Genomic DNA, 20,737 nt, shown 5'->3' with positions numbered 1-20,737 from the left:
ACAAGCAGTCATGTCGTATTGGTCATTCGCCGATGACATACTCGCAGCCTGCATGGCATTTTCAGGTCAGTCACTCGCATCAACAGCGCCATCAGCTAGAGGGGAAGGGTGATACCTTCATCCCCCATCCAGACCTCATGCACCTTTCCAGCCGGGACATCTATTCTTGCACCAACCCCGAAAGTCTCCCTAGAGGGGTTTTCATCCTTTGGGTATGTGATAGTCAAGGAACCCTGGCGGATCATGTGCGTTGTGAGACCCGAGTGAGAGTGTGGCGGATAGTGGGCGTTGGGTCCATCAGTCCAAGTGAAAACGTGGGAGAAGCCCCAGCTTCTGACCGTCCGCTCGTCGTCCGCGCGTGACTGTTTCGGCGTTGACATTGGCGCTGACATTTCAGCGTTATGTTGCTACGGTGTTTCTTTAATTGGCGAGACGAGAGAAGATGGATAGCTCGAGATTCCTACAGTACTGATTCTCTTGTGCGTACTTCTACTCCGCAAGCTGTGCTTCTTGGGACTCGGGAGGTAGGCCCAAGGTGCCTAATTCTCAGGTAAGCTCTCTCCCTGGAGACGTACTTACGTAGGCCAAGATGCCGTTAAGCGCTCCCCTAAAGCTTCTGCCTATCCAAGTACCCAGGTGGTAATCCACAGGTTGTCTCAACTTTCTCAATCTCTGTAACCTCAACTCATCCTCTAGTCCTTAAAGGAGAGCAGTTAAAAGCTGTTTTCCCATGTCGGTATACGAGGCATCAGCGGGGGATTTCTACATGAAACTTCCAAGGAACCGAGGCTGTCCCTTGTCTCGTGGATCCATCCAGGTCCCACGTGAAGCTGACGCCAACGACAAGGGTGCCCCCCCCGGCCCCTAATTAAAGGGGAGGCAGGCCCTTGGCATACGCCATCAGAGACAGGATTTGGGCAGCTCGTCATCTAAGCTGCCAGCTTTTATCGTTGTGAACCCTTGGTATTCTTGATGCATGACCAGAGGCAGGCTGAACAAGTATGCGCTGGTGCCAATGCCAGTGCCAGCGCCAGCGCCAATTGATGCAAATCCAGCCATTTGGCCCCCACAGATCCCATCGCTATTGAAAACGTGGATGGCCTTGGAGCAATTTTGATAAACGGCAATGCTCACCTGTTTTGTTTGTGTTGGAAGGGCACTTGCCCTCAAGTGATGGTCGCTAGCATTCCTTCCACAGCCACTGTTACTTCGCTGTTCCTCCAGGCGTTTGGCTACAAACCATCCTGACTGCGATTGGCACTGCTGCGAATCCAAACTGCTTAGACCATATCTGCCCGCGATTCCTAACTTGCCTATTCAGCTGAATGCGTCTCCATTCGACACTCCCTTCATTCCCCTGTCTTTAGAAGTCGCTTCTCTGCTCGGTCCTGGCCTCAAGAACGTCTTCCAATCGTGTGACGGTGCTGAGACCACACAATGGCTTCCAATAGCCATGCTGAACCTTCTACCACGGCTAAAGAGCAGGAACTTCCTGCTCGCGCAGCAGGAGGTGGTCAGCCTTCAGCGAGAGCCGCCAGCTCTTCCCTGACTCCATTTTCAGTCGCAACCAAGAACCATCTACTTTCAGCATACAAGACCTTGCCTGCCCAGCAACGGGCTCAAGATGGCCATGGATTTCAAGACGAGCCATCCTTTTTGTCCTACATGGCATCTTCTGAGTCGTCTGCCATGTCGCCTTCGGTTCCCAATGATCTGACCTATCCTCTCTCCTCATACTACATCAGCTCAAGCCATAACACCTATCTGTCAGGCCATCAGCTTTATGGCGACGCTAGTGCTGAAGCATATACCAATGTCCTCAAACGAGGCTGTCGGTGTTTGGAAATCGACGTTTGGGATGGCAGCGACTCAGACACCAGTAGCTCTGATGAAGAGGATGAACAGGACTGGAGAGGGTCCAAGGCATCTCGTTGGGACAGAGTCAAGGCAAAGGCATCTCGCATGCGTTCTCGATCACGCTCTGGGTCTTTGCGCAACCCGACTCAGCCAGTCGCTCAATCCAACGAACCAGGAACTACACCTCAGTCACAGCCTCGAACCGAGCCCCATGGCTTGATCCGCCAATCTTCTGCCGCGTCCGCCATCAAGCCCACTTACCTTTCTCCACAACCTTCTCCTGCCATTCCCTTGAAATGCGAGCCTCGTGTGCTTCATGGCTATACACTGACTCAGCCCATTCCATTTCGCGCTGTTTGCAACGCCATCAGAGAGTCTGCTTTTGTAAGCACCGACCTCCCTCTCATTGTATCACTAGAGGTTCACGCCTCTCCTCCTCAACAAGAGATTATGGTTCAGATTATGAAGGAAGCTTGGTCCAACCTCCTCGTCAATATTACACCCGAATCTCAGGTAGCTGCATTGCCTTCTCCTGAATCACTGAAGAGGCGAATCCTTATCAAGGTCAAGTGGTCTCCTACCACCGAGGAGCCAAATGTCCCTATCGAGCGTGTGAAGTCTCATACAACGGAAGGAAGTCAGGAAGATGAAGGTACTTCGTCTCCTGAGAAGAGACCGAAGAAAGTTTTGGCTGCACTCTCTGAGCTTGGAATTTACACACGTGCCTACACCTTCAAGGCGTTTTCGCAACCCGAAGCCACAATTCCTACGCACGTATTCAGTTTGTCCGAAAACAAAGCCCACACCATGCACCCAGATCCTATCTCCGGTCCAGCATTGTTTGAACACAACAAAAAATACCTGATGCGAATCTTCCCCAAAGCTACTCGCATTAGGAGTTCAAATGTGGACCCGACCTTTCACTGGCGCCAAGGTGCACAAATGGTTGCTTTAAATTGGCAGAGACTGGACAGGGGCATGATGCTCAACGAGGGAATGTTTGCCGGCCTAGGAGGCTGGGTATTGAAGCCCGAGGGCTATCGCGCATCTCATCCGGACGATGAGCCTGAGAAGGGGAGCACGGACTCAAACACGACAATTCTTCCCACGAAGCATTCGCTCAATCTCGAAATCACGCTTCTTGCAGCTCAGAATTTACCTCTACCGTTCGACAAGGATGGCTCCAACGCGGCGTCAAAATTAAAACCCTATATTAAGCTACATTTACATGTTGATACCCATGGCCCTCCCGGCCGGGGTTACACAAATCCCGACACGGATGCACACAGCGGTGAAGAAATCGATGATAAAATTTATGAACGAAAATCTGCTACAGGCAGAACAGCGGATCCAGATTTTGGCGGCGAACAGGTGACCTGGACAAAGATTCCGGACATCGTGGAGGAACTGAGCTTTCTAAGGTATGTGCCCACTCTACGCATCATCCTTTCACTCTCCTTCCATCGCCTTGCGTTCTCGTGTCTTTGCGTTATGCGTGCCAAATATCCGCCAGCCCTGGTAAGGCGTTAGTGGAACCGTTGGATGCACACGTTCGAAAGCGACAATGTCCTTGACGCACGGTGGCCCCTATTACGCAGATATCATCGTCAATGTCTTCAGCCTTGGACACAATCTCCCGCTGTCAAGGCATGCAGTGGTTCCAATTGATACTCGTCAACCGATCATTCATCGTACTTTTGCCGGCTGAGAAAGGGAGGTTGCAGCGCCCTATGCAATGTCGCGCATCTGGACGGCTGTCTAAGATGCGACGGCCCAATCGCGAAGCTTTTCAGTAGGCGATGGCCATTCGCGAGCCCTGTCAACTCTGAACAACCTGGTGGTTCTAGGATCGATGGCAAATCGTGTGCGATGTTTGCCATGTTCGATCTATGCACGATCGTATTACACGAACCTATAATCTATCGCCTATCTTAAATTCGCCCAGCCCTAGGTACTCGGTCCTGGATGTATTTTATGTGACATATCACTTTGTGGCTTGACAGACCAGCCAAGTTTCCAGCGCTTACTGACTTTTTCGGGCACTAGGCTAAAAGTCAAGGACGACCGATCCATTGGCAAGGACAATATGCTTGCGTGGGCGTGTGTGCGCCTTGACCGCCTCAAGCCGGGCTATCGATTCATCCATCTTCTAAACCCGGCAGGTTTGTCCTCCTCCGCAGCCCTTCTCGTCCGTGTGTCGAAAATCGTGAGTTGAGTGGGCGGGGAACCCAATGTGGAGCTTGACTCGTGAGGTGTGAGCCTGTGAGATTGCCCCCAACTCCATCCCACCAGAGAGTCTGAGACGGAACGCCTCACCCTGAACACGACTACAACGTGGGTACGAAAACATCTGATCTTCTGGTCTCCTCATTCCGCGTGCGCAAGCAGGTCGTGTTCCTTACCCTGTGAGCATTTCACTGGGGTCATTCATGGTGGTGGAGCCATCCGGCAGAGCCTTGCCGTCTAATTGGCCATGGACAGCTTACGTTCCCGCGCCCGGGGAACCTTCATGCCGGAACCTTTTGCTCCTCCACGAAGCATAAGCTGCTCATACTTGCTATCGTCTTGAATACAGAATGGATCCCTGGCCCAATAGCATTTACCACCAAATCCCCAGACCCATGATTCCGGAATCGAACTAACAGGACGCTATCAGGAAGCGTCCTCGTTTCAGTCCCGCTTGCAGAGACTCTTCCATGTCTTTTCATGGCTGTCCGCATTAGTCTCTTTTCCATCATGCTTAGATCGACATGACTTGTCTGACTGTGACTATCCGCAAATGCTTGAGCAGGCACTCTTCGTCCCCCCCTGACATGCACGATCCGAAATGTCTGCGACTTCGACCCACCTGACTTTCGTCGATCTTATCACATCAAATCAGAATCTTCCTCCAGTCCGCTACCCAAGCCCAAGCCCAGAAAAACCTGAGTGCTCCATCCGCGAAGTTGCCCGTGGATCTGGACCTTAAGACAGGATTGTCCACACCTCTCCTCGTATGAGTTTGAGGCAAAGGCTACCGACTTGTCGGCTGCTTGCCATCACTCTCAGACCGGAACACGCACAATCACACGGCACCGTTTGGATGTGGGGGGCCTTCCTTGGACTTTCTTTTACTTATGCACCGAGACGGTTCGAGTCAGCATTAAAGCATTCTCCCAAGCGACTTTCGAAGTGTCACAAGTCCGATGTGTGGAATTGGAAACCGGCTCACCGACAAGCTCGTGAAACTTCAACCTTGATAGCTTCACTGCCGACTGCTAGATCGAGACCATGACGGAATCGGTGTCCTGAATATTACTGATTGAGCAGAGCCATAGAACCTTGATTCTTGAAACACACATACTTTCTATGAATGAGCATGCATGCCAGCTAGTTCAAAAGCTTGTTTGCCTCTCAACTTCTCCGCGTATAGGCAGATACTCCATCGCATGAACTCAAACTATGCTCGACTAACCTACGGTAACAAGAGTATAAAGAATGCGATGTCGCCGTGTCCATCCCCCCCCCAACTCAATCACTTTTGACGAAGTACTCGCGGTCAACGTACAATCTATTCTATCTGATCAACATGCCATTTTCAAATCTCTATGTCGAAGTTTCCCTGCTCCATGGTGGTGATGGAACGAAGCCACCACCATCACTTCGACCTGTTGTGGGAATACGCTCCCGACCAGTGAGTCACTTGCCGAATCATGATATATCAATCGTGGCTAACGCTCCAATCTTCGTACTGCGAAAGATGGACGGCGTACGCTGCCCTAAATGCAAGGGAAATGGACAAGAAGTCTGGGTCATCCCAGGCACACGTTGTCACAAATGTGGACACCCTTGTTGACCACAGTCCTTCAATGTTTCGCCTCGAGAGGGAAGTGGATGAAGGTACTGTCATTTCATTGGAAGAACGCCATAGCCAGAACAGGGCATAGCGCTGGCGGTTGAAATAGTGCATTGAAGTCAAATCAGGTGGTCGACCTGTCTGCATTTCATAGACTGAGAAGGGAAGACACAAAGCCTACGCTGACAGGTTGATCTGGCCCTGACACGAGTGGATACGTTAGTTCTGGTCGGGTCGGCCTCAGCGGAACTGTAAAGTTATTCTTCTGGTGGTTCTGCAGACATGCAGCTACTAGCCAGAATATCCAGGCACGGCTTATACCTTGTCCTAACTTGACGATCTTCCACCATAGAATGACTGACGGAGGTCATACGTTTCTGGGGCCTGTCACCATGCTCTCCACTTGACCCTGGTCGTGCAGATAAGTGGGGACATCATCGGCACATGTTCAGACGGCACCTCATATCTGAGGGGTTTTCTAAGCCGGTATGGTGAATATGCTGCTGCGACAGATCCGCATGAGCTATGTAGGTCATGCAGCGGCCGCTGACTTGAACTGCTCCTTCAACGGGTGGCGCTCGGGAACACTGCCGGTTCGATGCAAGATCTCACAGAGAGCACAGAAACTACCGAGGTACTCCGGACATAACATTCAAGTGAGAGACTTGCAATAATGATCAAGGCCAAAAGACCCTGGCCACCGATGGCGAGCTTGGCAACTACTCTGTTCGAATCCAGACCCATGGGGCAGTGGCTCCAGAAGTCGGGGAGAAGGTGCCGGCATCATAGCAACTTAGTGAAACGCTGGCGGAGACACTCTCAGTCAAACAGCACAAACTAGGTCATAGTCACTGGACGCAACGTTCAATGCAATCAGCAGCATGATGGCTAGAAGTAGTAGAGTTCGAACGACTAGGTACTGGCCTCTCGAAAATCAATTGAGTAATTCGACAGATTCCAGGTCACATCCTGGGGTAGTGATTTTCTTTTTGTGCATTTGGAAGTCCTACACACATCGGCCAGGATCAGATGTCAGGCTATACATATATATATCGAGCATTAGCCGATCCTCTTGTGTGAACTTGCAGGCTCTCTCCTGTGTGATGGCTCTCCCAGAGTTGATCGCCTTAAAACGGCAGCCTTATGGCTCGCGCCAGGTGAAACATAGATGTACTCGTAGACTTCAACACGGGTGTGGAAGTGGAGACGATACTTATGCACATTGGTCGTCAGCCCGTTCACCGTGAGTCAGGATGAGGTATGTACATTGCGCTGTTCCAAGCCCTTGGAATTCTGCTCATTGTCCTGCCTATCCCAATCTCGTTGGTTTGGACGAAAAATTCCCGGAGGAGCCTGTCCGGGTAGATACGTCTATCAATGCCCTGTTGCCTTTTCTTTGACCAAAGTAAACCAACATCCTGCATCGATAGAAACCTGCTGGGCCCCGACAGGAAGGAAGCTATCTGTGTCAACCTAGGCCGGGTATCCGTGCCGTCGTCATCGGCCCAGACACCGAAACCAACGCGAAGTTAAAGCGGCAACATCGGGTCTCCCCAATCGGAAACAAGCTTCCATAAGTGACGATAGGAAAGGCGCCTTGCGCGTGACTCGCGTTCTCGTCAATTCACTTTTCATCCATTTCCCACAAACCTGAATTATCGAGTGAGAATCGTATGTACAGACCTGCTAGCATTGAACTTGCGATGGTGGCAGCTGACACTTACTGGGTTTGAGCGAAGTTGGCATATATGATATGGTGCGCGAATTGCAAGGAGTAAAATCATCAACTGAAGAGTTTGTACGCGACCTGGCCGCAAAAACAAAACCCATTGTTAGTTACATGCGCTATGCATCGGCGACCCGGATGATCAAGGTTAATCAGCATCAGAGCTTTCGGTTTCTAGCTTCCAAAACAGCGCCAGAGAGCTGTCCGGCGCAACAGCTGGAGACTTGACACCGATCGCTGAAGACCGTTTCTGCTTGTGGCTATTCCCCATCGAGTTTTAACGACTTGTGGCAAATCGGTAGGGTGGTCATACGAGAGATGCCCAAACCAAAGATCCACCTATATGCAGAAGCTCTAATGCACATCCGCCAACTCACGCTACACGCATCCCTCGAGACTGACAAGAATGAGCACACTAAAATCTTCATTTCGTCCGACAAGCACATCATCACTGCAGTTCATGATGGTGAATCTTCCAGTATCTATCTGCCCACTCAGATCTCAGGGACCGCCAATGTGACCTTTCCGTTTGATAAAAAGACTGAGATCTCCGCGCGGGTCCAGATCGATGACTCAGAGCAATCGAACAGTGGATCAGATGACCTGGCCGGCATCGAAGTTCCATGGTGTGCCACTGATTTATCAGAAACTACCTCTGCTAGTTGCAGGAGTTGTACAAGCGAGATTTTGAAGGCTGGGACAATCACCGCCTGGAAGGATCTCCCAAGCGATCACTGGGCGGACTTGATGGACGTTTGGTTTTGTCACAAGCCTCACCATGACCACTCTCATGACCATCATGCCGCCGAAGCCAAAGGATTCTCTGCCAAGAGCAGGATTGCTGCTCAACCAGGAATTGGGCTGGTTGATGCTGTCTCATTCCTGATTCATCAAGATGACTGCTGGGGTATTCAGGTAAGCCATCATGCTTGGTGCAATCGGCCTCTAGCCGTCCTTCTCCGGCCTAAAGAAAGAGACCTGTCATTCTCGCTACTGAGATTATGTGGGCTTTGTCTCTGATACAATCGCCGTATATTAACTCTACTCTGGACGATCGCATGTGATTACAACCTCTTCTTTCTCAGAGATGGTCGTTTCCCTGCATATCGCCATAAGCCTCTATTTTCACCTTCTAGTCTCGGAATCATCGATATGAAGGGATTTTAAAGAGGTACAGCTTGGCTAATCTTGAATGTGCAGGAACAATCCTTTGCATCTGTAAAAGGTACTTCTCTCCATTGCCTAACATGCAGCGCCGCTGTGGGTTCGAGCCAAGGAGACGATGGCAACTTCAGATTGTATAAATCAAGAATAGCACTTGCGAACAGTCAGGACCAACAACCACACGAATATCCTCCATCTGTGTTTATCTGTAGCCAATTGCTATCTTTGATCGACAATACAGTCTCTCGCAAGATTGTTCTCCATAGTGAGACTCGAGGAGAGTCTGAAAATGGACGAGAAGGTCTCCTTCTTTGGATATTCAATCCAGACATTTACTACTCGAGCTCGAATCGAGGGCCTACCGTGCATCGGGCGATGAAGGTCTTTTACCAACCGCTTTTGGAAATTGGAAAATTCCTAGACGAACATAGCAATACGCACGAGGAACTAGTCGTACCACCAGAAGATCTGGAAGACTTTAGAAAGACGTTGCATGATAGCACAGCCATTCTACCACAATCTGCACGGTCGTTTCAGGATTGGGCCGTTGGGCTCATTGATCGCTGGGAAAGGAATGCGACTGGTGCTTCATGGATGGACCAAAACCCGCTTAACAAAAAAGTGGATCCAGGGTTCGAGACCTTCAAACTCCCTGAGGGAATGCAAGAACTCTACATGTGAGAAGCGGTGACTTTGACCATTTCTTGATGCAGATAAGAAACCTCTCGATTGGAGGCGCATACATTCTACCGTTTACGAGGTACGGAATACCTCGCACACTTCCTCAAGAGCCAAGACTCGCGGCTTTGGCCCTGCAAGCTCCTTGTGAATCGCCGTTCAGGGGTGCCATGTTTCATGCCCCCGGGGAACGAGAACGGCCGACAAGCCAATGGCCCGGATCGCTTCCCTACAGTGGAGCAAGACAAATGTGGTCCGACTACGAGCACATGACGGCGTTGCGTGCCGCAGCAATGGGGGTGTCTACGCTCGAATCACATGTCGCTCTCACCAGACGACTAAGACAGTTCAGGACTGGTTGTCTGCTCTGCTTTGTGATTGCAGCTGAGTTTGCTTTGCGGTTACCTAACTTGGAGAGAGGAGATGGTCAAGAAAGTTTCCTCTGGCCCTAAGCTAGCGCAACTTGTTGACCTCCCTAGATAACACACGTTGCGATTGCGCAGCGCCAACACCCTTTAACCTGTCATATGGGGACCTAGCTGAAAGTCTCACAGTTCATCCAATTCTGGTAAGCGTGGAGACGATGCCTGCAGCAAGGGGCGCAGAATATCGCGAGCTTGATGTGACGAAAATTCAGACCGCAGTGGGTATATTGTTTTGGCGTCAACTTTGTTATTTCACAGAAGCCCAATGCTTTAGTCTGTCACCCTTTCCAACACCACAGCGATGCAAGGACATGGTTTAGAGTGATGTTTTGGCTAGAGGAGACCGCTTCTAGTGAAGAGTATTTTCAAGCCATGGACGTTGCCAGTTGTCATTGAAGGCATTGTTGACAACCGCGATGGTACGAATAGAATGCGTTTCTTCTGATATCGCTGTTAGGTTTCACCATCAGCGGCGTAGCTTATGAGCTCCGCCGACCGACGAGACGATCGTCAATCCCTGGTGCGAATATATATCAACCTTGAGTACTATCGATCAACCAGTGATAAAATCCCAGGGCCGCCTTCCGATGGGTGATATGTGTGCCATGACCACACTAGCAAAGTTTTCCGGTCGACTCCACCTTGAAGCTATTCCTTCCATGGGTTCATCTGTATCATGACAAGTGAGCTATCATAGCCCCGTCATCGACAAAATGGAACTTAGTGCTCCCTGAGCTCCCTACATACATCCATCACCCATCACAGCATCATTGCACAAGTTTGGCGCTGCCCTATTCAGCTAGCGCGATATCAATGTGGGGGAAAATGGTCCCCTGGGGGCATCTGCCGCCATATGCACCGTAAATGACGGGCTGGGTGAGGCACTAGGGACTGATCGTATCTTTTCGAAATAGAGTGGTTGCTCAGCGCCAATCACATACAAACGCGAAAGCAGTACGTCAATATGAAATAATCAGCAAAGATAGGTGCCTTTGCTAACGGCATAACCTCGATTCTGTTCGCTCTCAAACTTTCTTGGGAACCACGCTGGGTGTTAAGTCCCCTCCAATGAGCTTCCGTTTCCTTTCAGTGTATATCCGCCGCGATCGCCCTCAATTAGCCACCGGGTAAATGAGTAACGTTTCCCCCTCCCAGTTGCAGACGAGGCGTTGACAAGAAGAGACTACTGAGCCCATGTCCATGGACCAGCACTGCCGTGCGTCCGATGCTCGTATTCGTATGTTCTGCTCCATCGCTTCGCATATCTCTCATGCATACATGATCAGATAATTGGCAGGGAGGCCTCTAATCCGTCGTCATGTCACTGCACTTTAGAGAACTTTCACACGTTCTTCGATTGACTCACCATGATCACGCGCGGTATGTAGTCCCCTGAAGAACCCAGTCAAGGTCGTCTAGACCCCTCAGCCATTGGCCTACTTTGCTCAAACCATTTTTGCCGACTGGCAGCATTATTCGTTGGCCAGACACCTACAAATGATCGCCGTCTGCAAACTTGAAGATAGCAAGTGTTCTAACAGAGCCCGCATATGTTTCAGTCGGCCGTTCTGCCCTTCCGACGAACCATCAGATCAATGATGATCATGCCAACAACAACATCGGCTGGGTCTGCAGGTTCATGTATGTTGGTATCTATCTCACGGGCTCAACTTTTCAGATTTACGTGAACGTCCCTTACTCCCTTCCACAACAAGGGAGTAAAGATAGGAATATGCAGACCCGCTACGCAAACCTTCCCTAACACTAGACGATTCGCCAGTCTTAGCGATCATCTCAATTCTGAGAAGGCGCCGTGTAGCGCCAGCCCTCCAAATTTATCCACCGTCCCTAAACGAGGTGAAATTGTTCGGCTAGTCATGCGCAGTCAGAACATTGTCCTTATGTCCTCGTCTACCTTGGGTCTAGATTGCTGTGGACTTGTGCCTTTTGTTGAATGTGATGGCATGTGTGGGAGTTATACGGAGTGGTCGGTTGACGAGGCTGTGTGTTGAAGCATTGCTCTCTTCTGACGAACGTCTCTATCAAACGGCAACGGCGTAGTCCGTGTGGATTACCGAGTACCCAAGCCCGCCACGCACGTTGCTTTTCGCTTCCCGTCTACAGTTTTCCTTTCTTCGTCTCGGGCACTTCAAGATTTCATGGGGCGTGCGTTCGACTTCGAAGCGAATGCTATTAGTGCGATTGAAAATCCCACCCATACGAGTACATGGAACTTGACGAAGATGCAGAATGCAGAGCTATTAAGCTAGATCTTCTCCAAGCGCCCCGAAAAAGCACCGCTATTCTCTTTCATTCTTTTGGCCGGGTATAATGGCGTAGGTTTAAACCCAACCGTATACAGGAGCTGCAGTACTTCCTTGTCCTTTCCGCACAATCGCTCGAGTTGCGCCGATACTCCTCACCCGAAGGAAGTCAGAAGCAAGTCTGTCAAGCTGATCCCATAGCGGCTTAGTGATCAGCGCCTACTCTTCGGCCATGCCATGAATCGGGTTCAGGATGGAGCATCTAGGGCTATTGCTCAGATGGCTCTAGCCTAGCATGAATTGGCTCTCTCCCCTTTGGCCACAAGGATCGCTCAAAGATGGTAGAGGGTGGGTGGGAGGAGATCTGGTGGAAGTTGTTCCAATACTTAGTCTTGGCATAGCGTTTCCCTCGAGCACAGGGGCGGGGTCAATTGATAGAGAGACGGAGCCATGGAAAGAGGCATGCCCTGTGCTCCGTATTCTACCTCGGGATTCCATTCTTCGCAATTTCTCAATTAGTCTGGAGTCTGCAAAGGCTTAGAGCAAGATACCTGAAGCTGAAATGGGAAGAAACGTGACCAGGCTGCGTCAGGCTGAGAGCTCGGCTGACTTGCCTCTCCTAGAGCCTCCTTCCATTGAGCTCCCGTTTAGTTTTGCTTGGCACTCGACTGCAGATGCTCAGACCGCAGTTTGAGCTTTGTTTGGGGGGAGCTTTTTCTAGGCTTATTTGACGAGTTGACAATCAACGACCACAACCATATCGACGCCTCCTGTTCACTATGAGCGCCCTTCGTCTGTCTCGTGCAGCTCTGCGCGCCGGTTCTGCCGCTGCTTTCAAGCCCGTTCAACGCAGAGGCTATGCTGATGCCGTCTCCGACAAAATAAAGCTTTCCCTGGCTCTGCCTCATCAGGTAATTACTTCTATCTTCCTTGGGATTAGAAAGCTGGCTGTGGTTCAGAACGTTGCTGATATGAGTGCTCACTAGGCTATCTACAAATCGACTGATGTGTACGTCCGCATACTGAACAGTATCCTCCCTTGCCGAATTGGTTCGGCGTTTTGGTACTTACTGACCTTCCAACTCCAGTGTCCAAGTCAACCTCGCTGCAGAAACCGGAGAGATGGGTATCCTTGCACAACACGTCCCTTCGATCGAACAGTTGAAGCCCGGTTTGGTCGAGATCATCGAGGAAAGTGGTGGCAGCAAACAATTCTTCTGTATGTTTTACACCCAAGGGGCGAAAGACGCTCCCGGTCTATGGCGGAACGCGCCTTTGGGAGATATTTCGGGCTATATTGGACTTCTGAAACGGGAGACAAGCTAACGGGAAAATATCTATGAAGTATCCGGAGGTTTCGCCGTCGTCCAGCCCAACTCGGTCCTGAGCATAAATGCGGTGGAAGGCTACCCCCTCGAGGAATTCAGCATCGAGGCCGTCAACTCGCAAATAGCCGAGGCTCAAAAGATTGCCAGTGGCAGTGGAAGTGAGCAGGACATCGCCGAGGCGAAGATTGAGATTGAGGTAAGGTTTGCGTCAGAAGAACGCGAGATCGAGGCTTTTTGTTCAATTTGTTGCCTTTGGTTGCTAACATATTCTACAGGTTCTCGAATCCCTCCAAGCCGCATTGAAATAAGGGGATGGAGGATGGTTGGCTGCTTCTCAATTTTGTTGCTTGTGTACATATAAAGAAAGAACTGGGAGCGGCAAAAAGAGAACGAGAGTATGCAAGTGTGAGGGCGATGGTGATTGCGGGCGATCTCAACTATGATCAAACTCGTCTCCCGTCGTAACTCACATTGACATTTGATTTCTATGGCTATTTCTCTTCTCACATCTTTCCAGTAGTTCCCCACCCATGTCTATAACTGTTTTTACTCAGTGTCCCTTATCAAGATCACCGAGGTAAGTCGCTGAGGTGATTGATGACTCCTGCTCCCTAGGGAGAGCACTCGCAGAACAGAGTCAATATGCATCGAGGCAGCTACCCGAATCTCCCAGCGCTCTTGCGGTTTGCTGTCAACGTTCCGACGCATGGAAAGAACCATTCTATCAGCGACTTCTTGAGCATCACCAACATCCTATTGATATTTCTTATCAACCATTATGCTGTGAGCACGGCCTCACTTCTTACCCTCTCTAAATCAACCATAGGAGCAGCATCGGGATAACTTTCTCCACTCGTCTCACAATATGAGTAGCTCACGAGGGTACGAGCACCCACCTCCCAGCGGTTGGTCCATTCAATTCGCTAACTTTGTGGCAGCCCACAGCCTGGTACCGTCGCTGATCGGATTCGTGCTTTTCAAGGCGGCCAATATTCTGAATCACCGCCACCGCCTCCCTCTGCTTCCACTATCACTACTGGAAATCAGATGATGCCCAAAAGTGCGGCTCTCCCGCCAAATGGTAGTGGTCAAAAGGACCCCAAGTGCCCTCGACCTATTCCACTGAACGCAGCCGTTGCGAAGAAGGATATTCAAGCCGTTGAAAAGCAGCCGTTCAGCTCACTTCGCAAAAAGGGTCAATTGGAACCTAGTCAGAATGATCACCTTCCTCGGAAGGTATCCGTTTTTAATCGGCCTTCGACGAGCAAGGAAAGGGACACAGAGGAGCAGCAGACAACACAAAAGCTTGGACAACCTCCAAGTCGACCGGTGAGTCGGAAGCATCAATCGATGGAGAACTTGGTGCGTGAGTATTCCGAACTTGCGCGTGCTCGTTCACGCCTTCGTTCGGTCATGGACGATAATGAAGAAAAATCCATTCCGCCACGCTCGCGAGCCTACACCCTGGCCGAGTTGAATCACATGCTTGATGATGCCATTGAAGGCAGCGTGGATCTCGATGATGTTCTCTCTGGCTCAACGACCGGCGAAGCTACATCAAAGCCTATTCCGGACCAAGACCAAGCACTTGTCTCTGTTTCTCAAGGCCAACCCTTCTCGGGAGAGCGAGCGCTTCGAGCTAGCATCGACTCAGTACATCCTCGGGGCAGTGATTCATCTGATCGGATTGTGTGTGACAATGAAAAAAGTGCCCTTTGTTGGCCCCATCTTATTACCAAAACCCCAACGAAACGGCCCCATACCAGCCATTCAATCGGACCAACAAGCATTGCCAAAGCACTTCCCAACCCGACCATTGAATCAATACAACCAAATTCTATACAATCAAGGACGCAATTTAGTCCTGTGCATCAAAGGGCTGCCATGTTTGAGAGTCTAGGTCCGATGGTACCAATTCATGGCAAAGATTGTGGTACTCTCCAAAATTCCGGCCCTGACGACATCAAGTCTAGGCAGAAGCAGGCGGCCACGACCAGAAAAGTCCACAAAATCAAATTTGGCGACAAAATTGATGAGAGACCTGGGACGCCGCTAATACCACTGACGTTGCCGCAGATAGTCAGTCCCTATGATTTCTCAGCTTTATCGCCGCAGCCGACGAGTCAGATGAAGGAGGAATCAACCGAGAAACCTCCAAAAGACAATCCTGCCAAACATGACAACCAACGCAGGTCGTCGATGGGCTGGCCTTTCAGATGGAACATTTTCAACAAACCGGGCATCTCACAACATGAGACGGAAGAAAAGGTAGCAACGGATATCAGTCCCACACCTGAAGAAAACCCCTCAAATGAACCTAATGTTGTAAAGAACAAAGTGCAAGATTTGCTTCTGGCGGCGAAGGAGAGGGATGAAAAGGAGAAGATGAGATGGGAACTCGAAAAGCAGCGTATGAGTCGAAGACGCAGCAGATTCCCTCCAGCACCTCCCAAGGAGCCTGCCGGAAATAAAGAAGATTCAGAGCCTCTTAAATCTCTCCAATCTCAGTTGCTCCCACCACTATTGTTGCCTCTAGAGGAGCGGGCCGAAGCCGCCCATCCTTTTCTCACCGTTGCAAATGAGGCTACCGAACCACTAACTCCACTTCAACGTGCGATGACAGAAAAGCAGGTTCTATCTCCAATGAGTCTGCCTGAAGGTATGACGCAAACAGAACTTAGTCCGAGAAAGTCTTCGCCGCATACGCCAATGAGAGGAAGATCCAAGAGAACAAGCCATCGCCTTTCTGTACACGACCAAGAGCGCAATGTTGAGCAACAATTTAATCTCAGCCCTGAGCCAAGTCGCAGTACATCTCGGGCCGGTGGAGCTGGTGGAGCTGGTGTCAAGGTCGAGGTCGAGGTTCGAGACAGCCCGGGACGAGAGGCAAGGGAAAGGGGTGAAAAGATTGTCATTATTCGCGCGAATGTCGAAGATTTGGTACGCGAGGAATGAATTTCGTTGTGGACGGAGCTTCAATTGGACTGGTCCGAGTGCTTGGAGTCCAGAAGGATTCGTCCTTGTTAAATCGGCATGACTCGGGAAGAAGGTATACAGATGATGTGTTACATTGGTTACTCACAAGGATGGCACGGGCACTCTTGCAGCAGAAACGAAGCGCACACCCCTAACTACTACATAGTAGATAGATGAGTATGATTTCGCCTAGCATTGAAACTAAGTATGAAGCAGCCAATGTTCAGGTCGCAATTATTATAGTCCACGGATGAAGTCGAACTTTTACGAGAGCAAAGCTGTCAAGTCATCCCTGCCCTCGACTTCGTCAAGCAAGTCTTTGAAGTCTTCATCGCCATGGTCATGTGCTTGGGATTTGAAATAAGGCATATTGTCTTTAAGCCAAGTGCCTTCTTCGCCAGCCTAAACCCAGTACTAGTATTAGTGACGCATGCAACAGACGAAAACAGGGGGATATTGCATATGCAACAAGACAGAAACAAGAAGACTCAGGGCAGGGTAGGAAAAGCTCACCCCCGGAATAGTCGTGCCGTTCTCTCTCGCGGCGAGCATCGGATACATGACGACGAAATGCAACTTCTTCGCTTTGCGATCAGCCTTGTCCGCGCCGCCGTTCTGGTTCTGGTTCTGAGTCTGAGTCTTCCCGTGTCTTCCCGTGGAATCATCACCATTCACGACGCCATACCAAGCGTCCTCGATCCTCTGGGCCAGACGGTCGAAATCCGCCTTCGTCCTGCTCGGGCCCTGGCGCACCATGCCCAGGATGCGGTTGGGGCCCGCCGTGTTGTGCGCCGTGGGCTTTCCTGCGAGGAAGTATGTCGTGGCACCGGTGCCGGTGCTGGGTTGCAGGTGTTGGAACACGACGTTCACGAAGAGTCGCGGCACAACGAATGTCGTGCTGTGTAGCTCCGTGATGGCTTCGGCGATTGCAAGTTGTTGCGCGGAGGTCAGGGGGTAGGTGTGTTGGACCTGCACAGTACGTCAAGTACATACTTATAAGGTACCGAGGTATTTGCTTGTGGAGTCTAGATGAGGTGGAGCGGGGTGAAGGGTTGCAGTGGGTGAGTGGGCAAGGCCGTGAAGCACCAACGGGGGGTTGGTGTTGGGTTAATGTCTCCTCTGTGCCTCGAATTCAACCAGGGCAGATCCAGGTGAGCTTTTGTTAGATTCGAATTCCTTCTCTTTCCACTGGCGTCATCTCGCCAGCTCATGAATGAATAAAAATCGGTGATGTGACCCCTCTGCATAGTACAGAACATAGTACTCATGCACCATTTGACCTCGGGAAGCCGGGCTTTTGACTTACTTCGTAGAAAGGCATTGTCTTGATGCTTACTTAGTATCTCGGATATATGGACCTTTTCTTTCCAGCAACAATTTCAAGTTCAATGTTGTTCTTTTGAATACCAAGCTGGATCTCTCAATGATCACGGGGTTATTTATCTTTTCGGGATTCTCTCCTTGTCGCGATGGACCTTTTCTGTTGTTTTTGGTGTCGGGCCGAACTCAGCGAAAGCGATATGTATACTATAAATATGCAGGCTTGTTCCAATGTCTCGGATGATGTCACACTCCGATTTACATAGATAGTCGACTCTATGTTACCGAATTTGGCGGATAGAGATGGCCCAGGTGATGTTCTGACAAGTTTGTTCAAAAGTTCTGACATGCCTCCGTCCAGGTCTCGATGGTCTGTCTCCATTTTATATAGTTGACATCACTAGCCGTACTTTATCCTTCGACTACTAATCAACTACTGTGTATTTAGGTATTTACTCCTATGGGGTGATACCTCCAACACCTCGGGGCGAGGAGAGCGAGCCTAGCGAGGTGCGGGGAGGGGAAAGCAAGCTGGGGAAACCCAACCCCAATGATGAATGCACCAAGAGATAGGGATCTACACTTTGTTTAGAGAGCAGTCGCACTGCAGTGCGTACGGAGTAAAGAGGAACGAGCCTGTATTCCGCATTTGCTTGGGGACGTTTATTGACCCATGTCCTATCAGAGCAATGTGTCGCTGATATCTCGGCGGTGAGATAGATGGAGTATGTACATATGAGTTCCAAGACCGGTACTACATGGTACTTATGTACATAGTTTCCATGCATGCATGCTCTGCGCCTTAATCCCATGCTGTGCTTACTATGTACTATGTAATTTACTCTGGGATCAGACTTCCGAATTACTATGTACATAGTAGATAATCGACATTACATACGCTCCCCTTGGCCTCGCCCTTGCTCAGTCCCACGCTCTGCTCTTGTCTACTTAGGATTTATCAAGACGACGTACAAAGCAACTTCTTACGATAGCATCTTGAATACCCCTAGTAGGCTGTTTCGGGCTCTCGTCGAGCTAGGATCTCTGAGACAATCTCTCCGAGTGTGTAGGTAGCCTTGACAGGTCTAACTAAAGCCCCCCGTCCTCCAGCGTGCCTGTCTGTTTTTGCGTAGCCAGGCGCTAACCGCGGGAGTGGCCCAAGTGAATCAATCAAAGGGGCCATTCGTTTCGGCGGGTCTCGTAAACCTGACAGGATCAAGGGAAAAGACCCTTCGTGCCAACGCAGTTGGCTTTTAAATCTGCCGAACCTAGCTAGAATCAGTGATTCATGGGTGACGCCGCACGCGAGTCACGCGATGGATGGTAGGGCAGGTGACGGTGGGGGTTGGCTACATATAGCTAAGCCCGTGCCCATGTCCCTTTCTTGACTTACGAACTACCATCTATCTACCTAAACGAAAGGCCCCTCGAGGTCATCCGTCGTCGAATCCCTAAAGCACCGATAGTTGCACTGGTCAGCCCCAGGCTGCTAGCGCAAGGCTGGCCTGATTCCAAGCTTCGTACACTATATCACGCGAGAAAGATGGACCTTACCTCGCGAAAAGAATACGAACATGCTTCCCTCCTCGTAAAGCAATTGATTACTGTAATGCGTCTGCCTTAATTCTAGGTACGTATTAAGTACTAGTAATACTAGCCCCAATTGGGTGGGAAGTATCCGGTCTCAATCCTAGACACACAGGAGGAGCTCGGGCTTCTGACTTCGTTGAAACGCTCTTACACAATTAATTACTGTGTAGTTCTCTCTTTCTGCTTGCTGGGCCTTAAAATAGCGACTGATATTTAAATCGCCAAAGATCTGTCAGAGACAAAGAACACTCATATGATCCCATCCACGAAATCAACCAACTACGTAGTACCCAAGTTATACATCGCTTACACAATAATCATGACAAGCACATTCTCACTCCTCCGCAGCATTGTACTACAACCACTCATCCCCGCGGCTCTCCTGGCCGCCAGCCTGGGATACCCGCAAGCACCACAGCAGGCATTCCTCTCGCAACTCACCAAAGGAATTGTCAGCACCAACCTCAACACCTCCACGATCCACGCCGCATTGAAAGTGCTGCTCGCCGTCGGCTTACTCTACCGCGCCAATAAGTACCTCGAACACCTGGCGCTCAACAACTATGTGACCGACAAGACCTGGGACTGGAGCCGGGAGATCGTCCTCGTCACCGGAGGCAGCAGCGGCATCGGGGCGGCGATTGTGCGGCAGTTCGCAAAGCGCGGTGTCACGGTGGTGGTTCTGGACATGGCGCCGCCATTGCCTGATTCCAAGACGGGAGGGGCGTCGCCGGCAAATACGCATTTCTACCACCTCGACGTGACCTCCAGCACAGCCATCAAGACCGTCGCGGCGCAGATCCGCTCAGAAATCGGGTCCCCGACAGTCGTGATCAACAACGCGGGGATCGGGTCGGGCCAGCTGATCCTGGACGAGGGCGACGAGATCCTCGAGCGCACCATCGCAATCAATCTGCTAGCGCCCTTCAGGGTGACCAAGGAGTTCCTGCCGGACATGGTGGAGAAGAACCACGGCCACGTCGTAAATGTCGCCAGCATGGCGAGTTTCTTGGCCATAGCGGGCAATGCGAGCTACGCCGCTACGAAAGTCGGGCTGCTCGCGTTCCACGAAAGCCTGGCCAGTGAGTTGAAAAGTCGCTATGGTGCGCCGAAAGTGAGAGCGACGTGAGTGTTCCTTGACCTGTTCTTTCCCCGCTGCTGCTATTCCACGGACATCCACAAACATCCGTTTGGCCCCCTTCCCCTACTGAAGCCATTGACCGACCAACCAACTAACCCTTCCCTCCGTCCCAATCCACAGCATCGTCCACCCAATGTGGACACGCACACCCCTCACCGCGCCACTCCTAGCGAGTCCGCAGTGGAAGGCATCGCCACAGATCCTGCTGGAGCCGGAGGACGTGGCGTCCGCGGTAGTGGGACAGGTGTTAAAGGGGGAGAGCGCACAGTTGATCCTCCCGCCGAACCTGAGCTTCGCCTCGACCATCCGTGGTTGGCCCCATTGGCTGCAGAATAAGGCCAGAGAGCAATCCGCGGGTCTGTTGGCGAATCTCAAGCCACAGGAGAAATAGCACGGGCGAGAATTGGGTTTATTGGGTGGAAGAGATGTGGGT

The 20,737-nt window shown here is 50.8% G+C and overlaps 7 protein-coding genes across 7 annotated transcripts; 5 read left to right on the top strand and 2 right to left on the bottom strand.

The window, feature by feature from the left end:
* Window positions 1-113: 113 nt before the first annotated feature.
* A1O9_12126 (uncharacterized protein) lies at window positions 114-380 on the bottom strand (the record flags this gene model as incomplete). The annotated part of the gene is made up of 1 exon (XM_013398925.1): window positions 114-380. A coding segment is annotated over one exon (267 nt), but the record flags the coding sequence as incomplete, so codon positions are not given.
* A 1,057-nt stretch (window positions 381-1,437) lies between these two features.
* Window positions 1,438-3,387, top strand: A1O9_12125 (uncharacterized protein; the record flags this gene model as incomplete). Its single annotated transcript, XM_013398924.1, has 1 exon — window positions 1,438-3,387. The coding sequence occupies one exon, from the start codon at window positions 1,438-1,440 to the stop codon at window positions 3,385-3,387; it is 1,950 nt and encodes a 649-aa protein (XP_013254378.1).
* Window positions 3,388-7,736: 4,349 nt separating this feature from the next.
* A1O9_12124 (uncharacterized protein) lies at window positions 7,737-9,263 on the top strand (the record flags this gene model as incomplete). Its single annotated transcript, XM_013398923.1, has 2 exons — window positions 7,737-8,333; window positions 8,619-9,263. 2 exons carry the CDS (start codon window positions 7,737-7,739, stop codon window positions 9,261-9,263), a joined length of 1,242 nt encoding a protein of 413 aa, XP_013254377.1.
* Window positions 9,264-13,071: 3,808 nt separating this feature from the next.
* Window positions 13,072-13,585, top strand: A1O9_12123 (F-type H+-transporting ATPase subunit delta; the record flags this gene model as incomplete). The annotated part of the gene is made up of 3 exons (XM_013398922.1): window positions 13,072-13,168; window positions 13,295-13,473; window positions 13,553-13,585. The coding sequence occupies 3 exons, from the start codon at window positions 13,072-13,074 to the stop codon at window positions 13,583-13,585; spliced, it is 309 nt and encodes a 102-aa protein (XP_013254376.1).
* Window positions 13,586-14,612: 1,027 nt separating this feature from the next.
* On the top strand, window positions 14,613-16,232 carry A1O9_12122 (uncharacterized protein; the record flags this gene model as incomplete). Its single annotated transcript, XM_013398921.1, has 1 exon — window positions 14,613-16,232. Exon 1 carries the CDS (start codon window positions 14,628-14,630, stop codon window positions 16,230-16,232), a length of 1,605 nt encoding a protein of 534 aa, XP_013254375.1. The 5' UTR covers window positions 14,613-14,627.
* Window positions 16,233-16,523: 291 nt separating this feature from the next.
* A1O9_12121 (uncharacterized protein) lies at window positions 16,524-17,231 on the bottom strand. The gene is made up of 3 exons (XM_013398920.1): window positions 16,929-17,231; window positions 16,767-16,880; window positions 16,524-16,655 (listed from the first exon to the last, which is right to left on the bottom strand). The coding sequence occupies exons 1-3, from the start codon at window positions 16,934-16,936 to the stop codon at window positions 16,535-16,537; spliced, it is 243 nt and encodes an 80-aa protein (XP_013254374.1). The 5' UTR covers window positions 16,937-17,231; the 3' UTR covers window positions 16,524-16,534.
* A 2,251-nt stretch (window positions 17,232-19,482) lies between these two features.
* Window positions 19,483-20,640, top strand: A1O9_12120 (uncharacterized protein; the record flags this gene model as incomplete). Its single annotated transcript, XM_013398919.1, has 2 exons — window positions 19,483-20,277; window positions 20,425-20,640. 2 exons carry the CDS (start codon window positions 19,483-19,485, stop codon window positions 20,638-20,640), a joined length of 1,011 nt encoding a protein of 336 aa, XP_013254373.1.
* Between the last annotated feature and the right edge of the window lie 97 nt (window positions 20,641-20,737).

The sequence above is a fragment of the Exophiala aquamarina genome (assembly GCF_000709125.1).
Source record: "Exophiala aquamarina CBS 119918 chromosome Unknown aczIA-supercont1.21, whole genome shotgun sequence".
NCBI lineage: Eukaryota > Fungi > Ascomycota > Eurotiomycetes > Chaetothyriales > Herpotrichiellaceae > Exophiala > Exophiala aquamarina.
Note: the sequence above shows the minus strand (reverse complement) of the source record. Positions and strands in the feature narration are given on the sequence as shown.

Excerpts from the sequence above, each read along its gene's own strand:
- A1O9_12121 (XM_013398920.1), bottom strand. Across the intron at positions 16,656-16,766 it reads ACGGCACGACTATTCCGGGG|GCTGGCGAAGAAGGCACTTG; the intron begins GTGAGCTTTTCC and ends TACTGGGTTTAG.